The sequence below is a fragment of the Glandiceps talaboti genome, chromosome 21 (assembly GCF_964340395.1).
Source record: "Glandiceps talaboti chromosome 21, keGlaTala1.1, whole genome shotgun sequence".
Classification (NCBI taxonomy): Eukaryota; Metazoa; Hemichordata; class Enteropneusta; family Spengelidae; genus Glandiceps; species Glandiceps talaboti.
Genome location: NC_135569.1, coordinates 11,894,244 through 11,909,707, shown reverse-complemented (window position 1 = coordinate 11,909,707; position 15,464 = coordinate 11,894,244). Strand labels below are relative to the sequence as shown.

General features: G+C 37.4%; 2 protein-coding genes across 2 annotated transcripts; both read right to left on the bottom strand.

The window, feature by feature from the left end:
* Positions 1–935: 935 nt before the first annotated feature.
* Positions 936–5,622, bottom strand: LOC144451836 (amine sulfotransferase-like). The gene is made up of 7 exons (XM_078142738.1): positions 5,452–5,622; positions 3,730–3,843; positions 3,281–3,393; positions 2,859–2,973; positions 2,673–2,767; positions 1,748–1,913; positions 936–1,365 (listed from the first exon to the last, which is right to left on the bottom strand). The coding sequence occupies exons 1-7, from the start codon at positions 5,609–5,611 to the stop codon at positions 1,259–1,261; spliced, it is 870 nt and encodes a 289-aa protein (XP_077998864.1). The 5' UTR covers positions 5,612–5,622; the 3' UTR covers positions 936–1,258.
* A 1,352-nt stretch (positions 5,623–6,974) lies between these two features.
* LOC144451837 (sulfotransferase 6B1-like) lies at positions 6,975–14,374 on the bottom strand. The gene is made up of 7 exons (XM_078142740.1): positions 14,207–14,374; positions 12,235–12,348; positions 11,749–11,861; positions 10,730–10,844; positions 9,055–9,149; positions 8,340–8,505; positions 6,975–7,091 (listed from the first exon to the last, which is right to left on the bottom strand). The coding sequence occupies exons 1-7, from the start codon at positions 14,364–14,366 to the stop codon at positions 6,985–6,987; spliced, it is 870 nt and encodes a 289-aa protein (XP_077998866.1). The 5' UTR covers positions 14,367–14,374; the 3' UTR covers positions 6,975–6,984.
* Between the last annotated feature and the right edge of the window lie 1,090 nt (positions 14,375–15,464).

Sequence of the window (15,464 nt, the reverse complement as noted above, 5' to 3'; positions counted from 1 at the left end):
TGAATGTTTATTCATTTGTCTTTCTATTCCTGTTGTTATCTTTGCAATATACATGATCATTTGGCTGTTGCTATGGGCGTGGTCTTGTTGCTAGGCAAATTTACATACATTTTTTGAATGTTTATTCAATTGTCTATTAATCCCTGTTGTTATCTTTGTGAAATACACGACCGTTTGACTGTTGCTATTGGCGTGGTCATGGTTGCTAGGGTATTTGCATACATTTTTGAATGTTTACTCATTTGCCTACCAGATGATGTTGTTATTTGACCAGAATATACTGCCATGTGGTTGTTGCTAAGGGCGTGGTCATGGTCGATAGGGCCAATTTTCTCAAAATGTTTTCAAGAAAATCTGCAAAATAACACTTTCAGAAACATCTCACCAAGTTTCAGACTCGGCCCGTGACCAAGTACTTTTTGAGATATAAGTTTTTGACCAAAAATGAACATTTTTACACCTAATTTGCATATCACTCATGGAATCATTGTATGCTTAATATTTCTTCGTCCATACATCCCTAGATGCATTCCCATTAAATTTCAGCCCAATCTGCTAAGTAGTTTTGGAATTATAGATTTTTGACCAAAAAGACCCATTTTTAGCCCTAATTTGCATATCACTGATGGAATCATCACGTCATGAACAAATCTTACTTTACCCCCCCCCCTCCCTTAACAATGTTCCCACCAAAGTTTGCACCAATCTGCCCAGTAGTTTCTGAGTTTAAGTTGTTTTTACTAAAAATCACATTTTTTTACCCAAATCACACACCTGTGATGCGATCATTTTGATTTGAACAATTTCCCAACTAGACACCCAAGGTAATGGACCCACCAAATATCATGGCAATCGGTTCAGCGGTTTTTGACTTTAAGTTGTTTACACACACACACACACACACACACACACACACACACACACACACACACACACACACACAGACGCCGGGCGATCCCTATAGCACTACTGAACCTCAGTTCAGTTGTGCTAAAAAACCTAGATTGTATTTGCACTGTCAAAATTTTTCTCGTCAATCAAGACATAACTCTCTCTATAGCTTCTTGTGTCCAATATTTAAGTTAAAAGAACTAAGTGCTTATTACACAAACAGAGGTGTCTCATCACAGCAGCACTGCAAAACGTAGGAAAGACTTAAGTCTGTCCAGTGTAAACTAAACCTTGCCAATTAGTATTTGAAATCATGTATTTGCATAGAGAAGGTTTGTTGATTACATTTGTACTTGTATTATTCATATCAATATGTAAATTTGATATTCAAATGATCTAATCTATCAGCAAACACTTTGTCAAACTTCTCACTGAGGGCAACTGTGAAGGCACTTTTCCAACCACCTGGCACTCCTGAAAGAAAAGGAAGAAAGACAAACTTAGATTACAGATAATACTTTGATATTTCGACTATAAATAACTGGGGGACAATGATGAGGCTAACTTCATCTCAGCTGCATTTCTTGTGCTTTAGAAACACAGAAAGTTCATCGCGAGACTTTTTTTAAAGCACCAGGTCTGTTCAGATCTTATATGTACTCTGTTTTCGAGAGGTCGTTGCGATGCAGGGTTGGTGAAAACGACTCTTCCGGTTCCCCTAAGCACGCAGCTAATAATCTCTGGCACTGTGAAACAACTCTTATACCATGATCCTAAACCATGTATACATCCATTGATCTCATGCTAAGGCTTCCTGTCCAAGTTTGTATACAATGGTACCGAACTTCCTGCTTACCTTTTCTGTACACTTTAACAGATTTTAATTTGCCAGCATTTCTCATTTCTTCTGCTTTCTTTTTCATAGCTTCAATAGAACAACGTGTCTTCACTGTTTCTACATCAGAATCAGACAGAGTAATATTCAGTTCGGCTGCCAACTCCCTGATACCATTGTCCATATCCTTGAAGACATAATGTAGAGAAACTTTAAAGGGGCACAAGCTGTGTTGTTACAGTTTGAGGTATATTTATTTGCTGTATATTAAAAAGGTACTCGCAATATTCTATGTATTCAAACATTGATTGCAATTGATTGAACTCAGTCCTTGTATTAAGATATATCAAATCATCGATCCGATGACGTAATTTACCATACGCATCAAAATACGTCTATGAACTCCCTACTATGCAATCAACTTTTCTAACACTTGCCAGAAGACAACTGTAATGATATAGAAGGCATGCATTGTCAATAACATTACACTAAAGTAGTTTAATTGTGGTTTTATGTTGGTATTTTCACTTGAGAACTCTGTGACACTTTAATGACTATTCTTAATGGTTGGATGATATATTATGTAAATTACATGCAAATCTTAGGTTAGTATTGTATATGCAAAACTAAACATAGATTCCCCAGAGCAGTTGGACCATGGTGTCAAAGGAGCTCTCTGATTGGTGAATAAGTTGCAAGATGATGACACCTTGGGTCTTTTGGAGTCATTTTGGAATCATTCATACACTAAAGTTTCTCCAACGTCTTCAACTACTTTTATGAACATATAAACTAAATAAAGGAAGAAAGGGTATTCTTTATGAATTAACTTATTCACGTACTATGTGGGGGTTATACCTGAAGTTCATTTTGAAGGACTTAAACGTTGTTTGCTTCAGTACTTTTTTCAATCTCTGGACTAAAATTTGGGAGAAAGTGTACTCACCAGTTTTAGCTCTTCAAAATGAAGAAGGTAAAAGTTGCACAGATCTTTCTTTTTCCACCATGATATAATATTGTCAGTGTACGAACCGAACGGCACTGGAAAGAAAATAATGTGAAGGTATACTAGTATATACGACGATGGAAAGTCAACTATCGTGAAATGTAAATAAACTATGCAAACACATACCTTCACCATCAAGAAAATTCTCAGCAAATTCTCGAAATGAATCTTCTTCTTTCAAAGGTAGAAAGTGATAATAAGACAATGCTGTATCCTTTGGATTTCTTAGAAGATATATAACCTGTGAAATAAAAGACAGGAAATTGTGCAATGACATTGTCTTTGTTTGAAATATGGTCAGGAGTCGGTCACACATTGGGATCACTCCCGAAAGATGTACTTTTTGACAAGAATGCCACCAATGGCGAATATTTCATTCTACACGTACGTAGTGTCTCTTAAAAATACATTTATTACCAGGAACATGTTTGAAACAAAACACTGGATATATATACTACAGACAAAGGAGAAGAGTTCCATAAATTTAGGACTAAATTTGTAAGAATTAGCCTTACAGTTTCTAGGTAACTATCTCTTGAGTATACTACCTTCCCTTTCCGTTCAAATAGTTCCCGTGGTAACATATGTGTCTGGAAATGGCTACCTATAATTCGACGTTCTGATCTAGGGGCTGCTGTAAGTTCGACATGTCGAGGTTGTCCTGCAAGACAATTACAGATGTCAGTTTGTTGTGTGTTACTAGTACAGTTGTACAACGTGAAAACTTGAAATTGTCAAAAGTAAATGATTATGGTAATTAGTCTAATTAGTATTCAAGAATCTCAAGCATATCTTAGTCACAAGCTGTTTGATTGAAATGGCATGCCCGTAGCAGGTAACGATCAAAGAGGGCGCTGTGGCCTCGTATTTGTACTTTGGAGTCTGATGAACAAACGAATTATGATGCAGTCCGGCTACAAGTTGTATTTCAAAATTTAATTTCGAAACAGTGCATCCTAGCCTCCTGCTGTGAACTTATTATATGAATTATTGTTACCTGTTGTAAATATGTTACATTCTGCAAATGGAGCCAAGTCGTCCATAGGTAGGGCTACTTCGGGTTTGTCACAGTTCACTATATTGTATATGACATTTCTCACCCAGTGACTACCTAAAATTCGGGAAAAAATGGTATCTTGAATTAGGATAGGATGACAAATGCTCATGACGTATACACATTGTATACCCAAACAATATTGAATTGTCAGTGGGTAAACAGATCTGTGTTATATGTAGCTGTGCACATAATATGGTATAACACAAATTAATTTTTGGGTTCGCACCCAAAAATCAGCAACCCCAAAGTGATTACGATTTCAGCTTGTTGCTGTACTACTTCTGTATTGTTGCTGTTTTTTGTTTTTTTTTGTATTTAAGATATTTTTTATTGCGCATGACAAATTACGTCATTGGATGATTATGCATGACAAATTACGTCATTGGATGATTATACATGACAAATTACGTCATTGGATGATTATGCAGTATATTCCTTAATACAAAGTTTTAGTTCTGCCAGTAACAAACTGTGGTTAAAATGCTTCAGTAACGTTTAATACAAGAATGTATAGTTTAATCTACAGCAAAAAGTAAGCTTACACCCAAAAACTTATAAACTCAGCTTGTGCCCCTTTAATGAATGCGTAGACGTCCATACTTTATTGAGGTTGTGAAGCTTACACAATGTCACGTGAGGAAGGTATGTCAAACAAACGAGAGCTGTGTCTTTTGACTACCCGACCACACCTTGTATGACCTAGTTAACTCCTGTAATCCCAAACTTGTTTACTTGGGGGGAAATCATGTCAATTTGAGGGGTGCTTATAGTAGCAGTTGATCACAGGGTGATCACACTGTAGTAAGTACATCATTATATGAACAAAAGGAACAACATTTGCAGTAGTTATAATTGCAGCTGCAGGGCTGAACGATACATACAAAATCTAGTTTTTTGTCGATTCTCAAGAGTGTCAATGAAATATCACGTGAGGCATGTGAGGTCACAGACAACTGTTTTTTACTTGTCTGTGATGGGGTCAACTCTGGGTCACTGGTTACTTGTGCCATGACGATTAGTTTTGGAGCATGAATTAGTCGAAAATTTTGTATCGGTAAATTCTCAAGGGCTTTCCATATTCCTGCTAAACCGAGTTTTTGAGGTCACAGACGATTAATTGTTTTCCTTGTATGTGGTGGGGTCACCTCTGGATCAAGGGTCACTTGTGCCATGAGGATTTTATGGTTTTGGAGTATGAATTCTATGTATAGTCGAAAGTTCTGTATCGATAAACTCTTAAGGGCTTTCCGTAGCACTGTAAGACCGAGTTTTTCCTTCACATTATTTACTGACATATAAGTCTATGGAGCTGGGGTTGTTCTATTTAATTCCCTTAGTCCTGCTCGCAGACGGTGCACGGGTCTATATTACTGACACAACCCTGGCTCTGGAGGGACAATTGTCAGAATGCAAGCAGGACTATATTTCCCTGTGTTTATTAAAACCTCGTGTCACTGTAATTGAAATTACTGAGAATTACTATGACCTGTAACTGAATTTTTTAAGATTTGAAGTAAATGGGTCATGTAAGGAGAGCATCGGTAGGTAATCAAATGGCGTTGTTTGTATCGGGTACACATACACGATGGTGAAAACATTCGCGAAGTCGTACAGACATATATGCCTTCATTTGCCGAAGTGTGGACAAGAAAACCTACTGACCTGTTCTTGGGTAAGACACAACCCACACATCGTCGTCACGGACTTCAAACGTCTTTAAGGCATCGATGTTGCTTGCGCTTAAAAAGAGCGAAGGCATCGGTACGCCATCGTAACGAAAACAATCCAGTTTACCGATATTTTCAGTCGAAGCTGACGCCATTATCACATTGAATTCAGGGTACCCCCAGAGTCACGTGTTTTCTTTTGCTGGAGATCATATGCCATACTCTCATAAGCTTATATGGGATTATCAAGGCAATGATGAGTTCTATTAGTAGCGCAGGGATTTTATCATATGACGTCAAAAATTTGCATAATACAACTGAATTCTCTCAACCTATTGAGTTACGTTGTCTCAAGCTGTGTTAAAACTACCTACATGTGGTGAGTTTTTTTCTGTTTAGCATGGTGCCATCTTTCATTCCCTGGTGTTTCATTTCATTTTACTTGTTGTTGTTGTTGTTGTTGTTGTTGTTCCTTTAGTAAAATGTGTCACAACACAATAATTTTGTGAAAGGTTATTGAAATGAAGAAATTGCAAAACGTAAACAAACTACATCAGGTATCCTTGTTGTTCAATAAACAATTTCAATAAACAATATAATATACAATTGACGAATGTTGGTATACTCAGTGGTATGACATTATATAAAGGTTGTGATGGTGGGTGGCTTTCTATAAAGTGAACAAGATTATGCTGGTATACCCGGGGATACTCCCATAGAAAAGTGTACGGGTATGTGCCGCCAAAATGGGTCACTTTTTCACGAACAAATCCCTAAACATGGGTCAATTTTCATATCATGATAATTCCCTAATCGTGGGCCGCTAAAATAGGAAACGTCGCCATGCTTTAGAAAAATCTTCACAGCAACAGAATAAAAGGTAAATATCTGGAAGATTTTCCCCAAGATTTTCCGAGAGATTTTTCTCTTACGATAATCCGTGATATGCATGATGTGATGCAGCCCGGGGGATAGTCTCGCTGCCAGACTCGTGACTATCGTCCCCAATCTTTCTATGTATGCCGAGCGGCTTAGCCGTGAGAACAGAGGGACTTATGGTTGGTGTATGCAGTAAATTACATTGAATTTGATGTCTCTATGATATGGCCTGATTACTGAAAATCATAAATTATGCAAATGACCCATTAAAACAGTTACATCAATAAGCTTTTCAGAACATACGCGCTTTGTTATATTTGAAGTATATGTACCAAATTATATTGAATGTTCGTTCTTTACGCTGAATACGTAGTCTTACTTGCTGGTATTCTGATGTACACTGTCAGTTTCTTAAATATTCACACACTTTGCATATCCTGTCAAAACGGATATACCGGTACACACAGCTCGCTCAGTTCGCTGTTGCTGTGGGCATGGTCGTAGTTGCTAGGTAGAACTGTATACATTTTATGCAATATGTATTCATTTATTGACAACCAAATTATCTTTGCAAACGACACTGTACAAGTGAGAATCAACATAAAGTCCACAAAATCACACACGTGACAACACAATTACGTCAGCCATATCAATATGTAAATTTTATATTCAAATGATCTAATTTATCAGCAAATACTTTATCAAACTTCTCACTGAGGGCAACTGTGAAGGCGCTTTTCCAACCACCTGACACTCCTGAAAATAAGGAAGAAAGACATTTCAGATTTTAACAATTAAACTTATTTAACATTCAAGGGGACAAAGATTTAATCTAGGCTGAATTTCTTATGCTTAGGGATGATCGCAGACACACATTGTCGCAACAAGCTCAATAAGTTGGTATAGATTACTAAGTAAGAGTACCTCTCCCTCCCTCAAGTGCGATATCGACATGTTTATATATGAGGTAGACCATGATGAAAAATGTAGCGGTTTACACCACTGCGATAAATGCAATATAAAAACATGATGGTATACATGGCATTATTAAAATACTATCGGAACCTCAAGCACTGTATATCACATTAGAAGTAAATTTTTATCAACTTATCAACATCTCAGTAGGAAATACAGAATTTGTTATCGTTGAAGGCGTGAAAGTTTTCGAAATTTGGTTAGAAGTGCGAAAATGAAGTTCAGCAATCACATTGACGTCAGAACCACTCCTCCCTAAACGAACGAAGTTTGTTTATTGTGCTTGTGTGACACTGGGTGATCGTCCCTTAGGAAACACGGAAAAAACATTTCTACCAATCCTGCATTGTGTGGCATCTTTGAAAATGGAGCTATGAAAAATTTGCAAATCTGGTTCAAAGAGACATGTTGTATGGCGAAAGGCATCTTGGGAAGTAAGCCGAGGAGCTTCACGTCACCTGAACCCTTTGTAATACGTACGTGTGGTGTAAGAGAGCATCATAAGTAAGTAGTAGAGGAAAACAGTATAATTACATGTATACGATCGAGACTATATTTTGAGTAAAACTTGAACGTAAACTTTATTCGATTCGTGATAGCCCTGCTGATTTTGGCCTCACGGCCTCATTCAAAGTTGGAGCTGGGTGTCGTGAGAGATGCTCACCGATCCATGATCCAAGGCTAACTGTGCCAAGTCCTCTAAGATTGACTAGCCTTCAAACCTCCGATACTTTGGTCAAAACAATTTAAAATCACACTAAGTCATCACGCATCGTATAGAAGTGTAGTAAGATAACAATAGGTCATGCATAATTATCGGCTTCATGCAAATTCTTTGTTTTTGGGTCGCAGCAATATTTTTCAAAAATAAAAACAATTAAACCATAAAATACAATAAAATAAAATCCCGGGCTACCTACCCTATTTTCTAAAACCATGTTATCGGAAAAACACACATTTGGGAGTTGTTTCGCCTAAGTTACCGGAAACACATTGTCACATACTTCTTGTTCAGAATTTTGTTCCTACCTTTTCTGTAAACTTTAACTGATGTTATTTTGCCAGCATTTCTCATTTCTTCTGCTTTCTTTTTCATAGCTTCCATAGAACAACGTGTCTTCACTGTTTCTACATCAGAGTCAGACAGAGTAATATTCAGTTCGGTGGCCAACTTCCTGATACCATTGTCCACATCCTTGTTAGATAAAACATTTGAGAGAAAATTACATGATTATTTTAAAAACTTGAATAAAAAGGAATGTTGACCTGATAAATTATGCATACTATTTTGTAAACCAGGGTTTCAATCCCAAGTTTTCGCATGAGTGTTATCCTAATTATCAGTGGGGCCATAAGGATTATGTGTGTGTGTGTGTGTGTGTATGTGTGCGTGCTTGCGTGCGTGTGTGTGTGTGTGTGTGTGTGTAGTAACTTTTTCTATAACTCTGTGCCCGATAACTGTTTTTCACACTCCAATTTTAATCCTAATACAAACTACACCTTTACAGTCTTGGTTTCGTATAGTTTGCAAGTGTAACAGTCTTTGAGTTTTGGGGGGTAAATCTATATATGCCGAACCAATGAGATACAACGTAGTTAACCGACACATGATTATTGGTACCTTGATTTCTAAACTTTTTAAAACCCGTTTCGCTTTTGTATGTCATATGCCTCAAAATGGCTTAATTGGTTGGTCAATCAACAACGCACTGCCAAATATGGTGAGGTAAGACGTTGTACTTACCGACTTAAGATCCTCGAAATTAAGAAGGTAAAAGTTGCAAGATTCTTTCTTCTCCCACCATGATATAATATTGTCAGTGTACGAACCAAACCCCACTAAAACGGGAAAAAAGAAACAAAACGCATTTTCATCTTCACTGTATTCAATGCTTAAAGGGACACGCGCTGAGTTTATACGTATACGTATTTGGACATACATATTTGGGCATAGTTTATACATATTTGGGCATATAGTTTATACGTATTTGGGCATAGTTTATACGTATTTGGGCATAGTTTATACATATTTGGGCATAGTTTATACGTATTTGGACATGCATATTTGGGCATAGTTTATACGTATTTGGGCATAGTTTATACGTATTTGGGCATACATATTTGGGCATAGTTTATACATATTTGGGCATGGTTTATACGTATTTGGGCATAGTTTATACGTATTTGGACATACATATTTGGGCATAGTTTATACATATTTGGGCATAGTTTATACGTATTTGGGCATACATATTTGGGCATAGTTTATACATATTTGGGCATAGTTTATACATATTTGGGCATAGTTTATACATATTTGGACATGCATATTTGGGCATAGTTTATACATATTTGGGCATAGTTTATACGTATTTGGACATGCATATTTGGGCATAGTTTATACATATTTGGGCATAGTTTTTGCTGTATATTTAAAAGGTACTCACAGTATTCTACTTACTGGAGATACATAACGTAATTTTTGTGGTGCAATATAACTTATTTTGTGTGTGATATTGATCAAGGTTTTTTAAAATTTAGATAAGAGGAGAAAAGAATGAATGGGGTGTCTTTATTTAGTTAATAAAGAGAGAATTACATACAACTGAAAAAGAGAAAAGTGGCCAGGGAAAGAAGAAAAAGTTTTATATCACCACAAAACTCAATGAGTGAATTCATCAATATCATACACAAAATAAGTTATACTGCACCACAAAAAAATGATCATTCAATCGGTCATCATTCAACCAAATAATAAATCAATCAATAAATCGATCAATCGATCAATCAATTACATGCTCGCTGGGCCCTGTGGTTAAATACGAATATGTTAAAATTAATATTTACTGTTTTTAATCGTGCCCACAAATCCAGAGAGTTATTACCAAGCTTGTTTCAGTTGCCTGTTTTACAGAAAGCAAGATATAAAACTGTTTTGTAAATTTGGCAATATCTGCTTAAAGGGGCATAAGCTGAGTTTATATGTTTTGGGGCTAGATGTACGCTGTGTATTTAAAAGTTACTTGTACAATGTAACTTATTCTACTTACTGAAGCATACGTAACTATCACTTGCAATTGCCTAAACTCAAACCTGGTATTAAGATATAACATATAAACAATCCGATGACGTAATTTTTTGATACGTATAAAAAATGTCCAAGAATCCATACACGGCAATCAAGTGTTCTGACAAGACCAGAAGGCAACAGTACTGGCATAAAAGGCATGTATTGACATTAATATTATACTAGAATAGTTTAATCAAGGTTTTATGTAAGTATTTTCACTTGAATAAAAAGTTTATAAACTCAGCTTGTGCCACTTTAATTAATGTACAATGACACGTGTTCCAAAACTCGATTCCTCTCTGTGTATGGTGTAAGGTTTTGGTAACACTTGTTTCGCTGTGGTTAATACCTTCTCCATTAAGACAATTCTCAGCGAATTCAACGAACGTTTCTTCTTCATTCACAGGAAGAAAGTGATACAACGATAAAGCAACATCTTTGGGGTTTCTTAGAAGATATATAACCTGTGAAATAAAAACAGGAACTTGTATGTGTAACGACGTCATTGTTGTAAAAATAGATTAGGCTCATGAGTAGATGAAATGAAGGAATCAATCCTCGAAAGATGTACATTGTGTAGGAGGTGGGGATGAGGGATGAAGAGAAGGAGCACATGTGTAATGGGGGCGACATTGATAGGTTGGTAAGCATGTCGAAATGAACCCTTGACATATGTGTACATTTAATGTGAGAATAGGGTGGCGTGTAGCTCTGGAAATATATGCTATGGGGTTTCCCATTCTCACAAACCAGCGCTATTATTTCTTCAAAATAATAGCCTGGGACGGTACCGTAAAACGGTCGTGGGGTTTCGACACATGTCGAATCTCGTATCGTATACATCCAGAGCTAGGTCGAGTGGTATGTATGTATGTATGTATGTATGTATGTATGTATGTATGTATGTATGTATGTATGTATGTGTGTGTGTGTGTGTGTGTGTGTATGTATGTATGTATGTATGTATGTATGTATGTATGTATGTATGTATGTATGTATGTATGTATGTATGTATGTATGCATGCATGCATTCATGCATGCATGCATGTATGTACAATGTATGTATGTATGTATGTATGTATGTATGTATGTATGTATGTATGTATGTGTGTATGTATGTATGTATGTATGTATGTATGTATGTATGTATGTATGTATGTATGTATGTATGTATGTATGTATGTGTACATGGTATGTATATATGGAACTACTTTGTCGGTGTATTCAAAGGTCCAAATCTTAAATATAGTTTAAGAATTCAAAACTCAAAAGTGTACGGGTTGAAAAAGGGGGAATTCAAAACCGCATGTCCATAACTACTTTGCGATGACCCTCACCCCCCCCCCACCTCGATGTTGAGCATACTACCTTTCCTTTCCGTTCAAATAGTTGCCTTGGTGACATAGATGCATATAAATGAGTACCAATAATTCGACGTTCTGATCTAGGGGCAGCTGTAAGCTGTTCATGTCGAGGCTGCCCTGCAAATACAATGTCAGATGTTAGTTTCTATGAAGCTAACGTTTAGTTTGAGTATTGAAAGACTAAACATTGTACTTTTACAAACCGTTACACAAAACTTTCAAAATAATGTAAATGCTGCCACCAAGAGGTAATTTTAGGACAAAGTCAGAGACTGGGACGAAGTGGTATCTGGTACTGATGAACGAACTAATGGCTACATGCCGGTAGTTGGACTGTGAAGGAACGCAAATTGCATTTCAAAGAATTTATATAAATATTCAAAATTATTCGTACACAATTTTGGAAATGTTCATCCTCTTATTGTGAACGTACTATCATTCTTTTCTACAATATTGTGTTTCCAAGACAACGTACGCAAATAACTGTTACCTGTTGAAAATTCGTTGAATTCTGCAAATGGGGCCAAGTCGTCCACAGGTAGGGCTATTTCTGGTTTGTCACAGTTCACTATATTGTATATGATATTTCTCACCCAGTGACTACCTGGAATTTGAATATACGACAACGTTGAAATTAGGATGGGATGACGAATACTTACATATCGAGGGTGGGGGGGGGGGTAAGTCAATTAAAATGCACAACATGTTTTCAGTATAGTACATGTACAGCGAGGTTGTTATATCAGTTATCCCCACAAATAAATTATGTCTAAGATAGTGTATACATTTAATGACAACAAAAATCACATGATAACATGGCCAGGAAAGAAGATTAGAGGTAGTTGCCTAGCAACTAATAGAGTCCAACCCCTATAACAGGGATTAGAGGTAGTTGCCTAGCAACTAATAGATTTCAACCCCTATAACAGTGATTAGAGGTAGTTGCCTAGCAACTAATAGATTCCAACCCCTATAACAGGGATTAGAGGTAGTTGCCTAGCAACTAATAGAGTCCAACCCCTATAACAGGGATTAGAGGTAGTTGCCTAGCAACTAATAGATTTCAACCCCTATAACAGTGATTAGAGGTAGTTGACTAACAACTAACAGAGTCCAACCCCCTGTAACAGGAAAAGGGGATTAGCGGTCGTTGACTAGCAAAATAATCTAGTCCAACCCTTGTAAACATATTATCAAATTTACACAAAATACAATATATGGTGGGCTTTCGAAACTGTTCTAAAACATTCAGTTATAATGCACAGATACACCATAGAAGTATAACCCACTTTCACTCTCGTCCTAGCTTGCGGACGGTGTGCGTCGGGACTCGATTCTGATATTGTCCCTCTCTTCTCATTGACATTGTCAGTATCGCGTCCGTACCCCCTGGTGTAGGGTATATAGTTTCACCATGGGTGTAGCAGGAGATATACCACAGGGATCAGCAGGCATGTAATTGATTGATCGATCTTCTATAAAAGAGAGTATATGATGGCTTGGTGTTATAATCTCCCTGAAGGTACTAGATAAAGCAACCTGTTCCTGTAATGGGTGCCTTAGTAATTATAAGATTAAGGGTGTTTTCATTTAGATAAGAGGAGAAGGATGGACAAGGTGTCTGTATTTTGTCATAGACCCTGTACGAAATATGATTTAGTCAACAAAGAGAGAATTATATACAGCTGAAAGACAAAACGAGCCAGGGAAAGAAGAAAAAAGTGTTATATCACCACAGGATCAGTCAATTGATCAATACCACACAAAATGTTTTATGTAACCACAAAAAATGATAATTCAACCAACCAACCAACCAACCATCCAACCAACCAACCAACTTGACCAACCAACCAACCAACCAACCAACCAACCAACCAACCAACCAACCAACCAATCAATCAATCAATCAATCGATCGATCGATCGATCGATCGATCGATCGATCGATCGATTGACCAATCAATTACATTCCTGCCGATCCATGTGGCAATAACTATGTCCACACTCGAGTCCTGATAAAGACATGACGTCGTACCTCTACCAGACTCCCGGACCAGACTAGAATAGGTAGGAGGTTATTGTGAAAACAACAACATGTGCGTCAGTTACATATTTTAAAGAATAGACCCTCCACCACCAACGGTTGGTGGTGGAGGGTCTATGATTAAAGTCATGAATGATGTATCGCGTGGAGAAGGAAGGGGCGACTTACTCCGTCTGCAAGCAGGGGCCACGGTAGTCTTGCTGCTAGACGTTCGGGCTTTCTTTCGATGCTATAACTATATAAGCGAACGAAATTCGCATGTGAGGGCTTGTCCGAATGTTCCATCCTCGATAGCGTTGTTCGGCTGTGTGTCGTATTTTATCGGAAGAACATCCGAGGGCTAGCTGATAGACTAGGGCCACGGGTACTGACTATAGTCATGATAGTACTGGGGTACATAATCGATCTACTGCACTGACCTGTTCTTGGGTACGACACGACCCACACATCATCATCACGGACTTCAAACGTCTTCAGGGCATCAATGTTGCTTGCGTTTGTAACTTTCGCAGGGATCGGTACGCCATCGTAACGAAAACATTCCATATTACCGATCTTTTCGATCGTAGGTGACGCCATGGCATAGAGTTCAGGGAATCCCCGTAGTCACGTGATTACTCTGAGCGAGAAAATCGACGTTGGGGGTCCTCGGCTCATGAACTTGCTGATAATAGCGTGAACGTACCACCCGCCACCGGTGCAGTGGTACTTCCATGATAACAGCTCAGTACCCGGTACCCTGCACTTCCTTGTAAGTTGTATGTGCTTTCGCCATCGTGCAGTGGAGGTCTCGATGAGCACTGTAAATTTGTTCACGAACATTCATGCCGTCCCGAGATTAGTTGTTGATTTCAGTAAACGTATAAAATCTGTTTATGATATTGCCATTTTATACTCGTGCATATTGTTTGCTTTGGTTTATTTATTATTAGTTCATTTGTTTTGTTTGTTTTATAACACCGTGACGGTTCCTGTGCTCCCTGTGGGTGTATGCTAGTATTTACTTCATTTTTTTGATGACACTGTGTTGTCTTATGTGTTTGGTATGAATATATATGGATGGGTAAATATTCAGAAAAGGGACTCAGAAATGGGATGGTGGCCTAGAGGTGGCAGTCATTCCATTATATTAGAAAGTATTCAATGGGAAGGGGTTATTAACTTGTCAGTATATAATTTTGATTTTGATGAATGAATACCCAATGTTACTACCATCAATTTGTGCTATATTGCATGTATTGGGACTTGGAATGATTTGAAATACATGAGTACACAGAATCTTCCCTGTAAATCTTTCAAGAATCGCAAAAATTTGCTGCCATTTAAATTTGTCTATAGAGGAATAATGAAAGAGTAGCTGGCAATGTTATATATGCATATAGGATGTTCTTTACGCATGCGCGCACACACACACACACACACACACACGCAAACTACACACGCATACATACATATATACATACATACATACATACATACATACATACATACATACACACACATATACATACATATACATACATACATACATACATACATACATACACACACATATACATACATACATACATACATACATACATACATGCACACATACATACATACATACATACATACATACATACACACACACACACACACACATACATACATACATACATACATACATACATACAT

Bases quoted from the DNA above. Each gene is read 5' to 3' on its own strand.
- LOC144451836 (XM_078142738.1), bottom strand. From the start codon at position 5,611: ATGGCGTCAGCTTCGACTGAAAATATCGGTAAACTGGATTGTTTTCGT. The intron at 3,844-5,451 runs GTCAGTAGGTTT...CCCGAATTTTAG, and splicing joins TGTGTCTTACCCAAGAACAG to GTAGTCACTGGGTGAGAAAT. The intron at 3,394-3,729 runs GTAACAATAATT...ATTGTCTTGCAG, and splicing joins ATGTAACATATTTACAACAG to GACAACCTCGACATGTCGAA.
- LOC144451837 (XM_078142740.1), bottom strand. From the start codon at position 14,366: ATGGCGTCACCTACGATCGAAAAGATCGGTAATATGGAATGTTTTCGT. The intron at 10,845-11,748 runs GTAGTATGCTCA...TTTATTTCACAG, and splicing joins TATTTGAACGGAAAGGAAAG to GTTATATATCTTCTAAGAAA. The intron at 8,506-9,054 runs GTAAGTACAACG...TTATCTAACAAG, and splicing joins ATTTCGAGGATCTTAAGTCG to GATGTGGACAATGGTATCAG.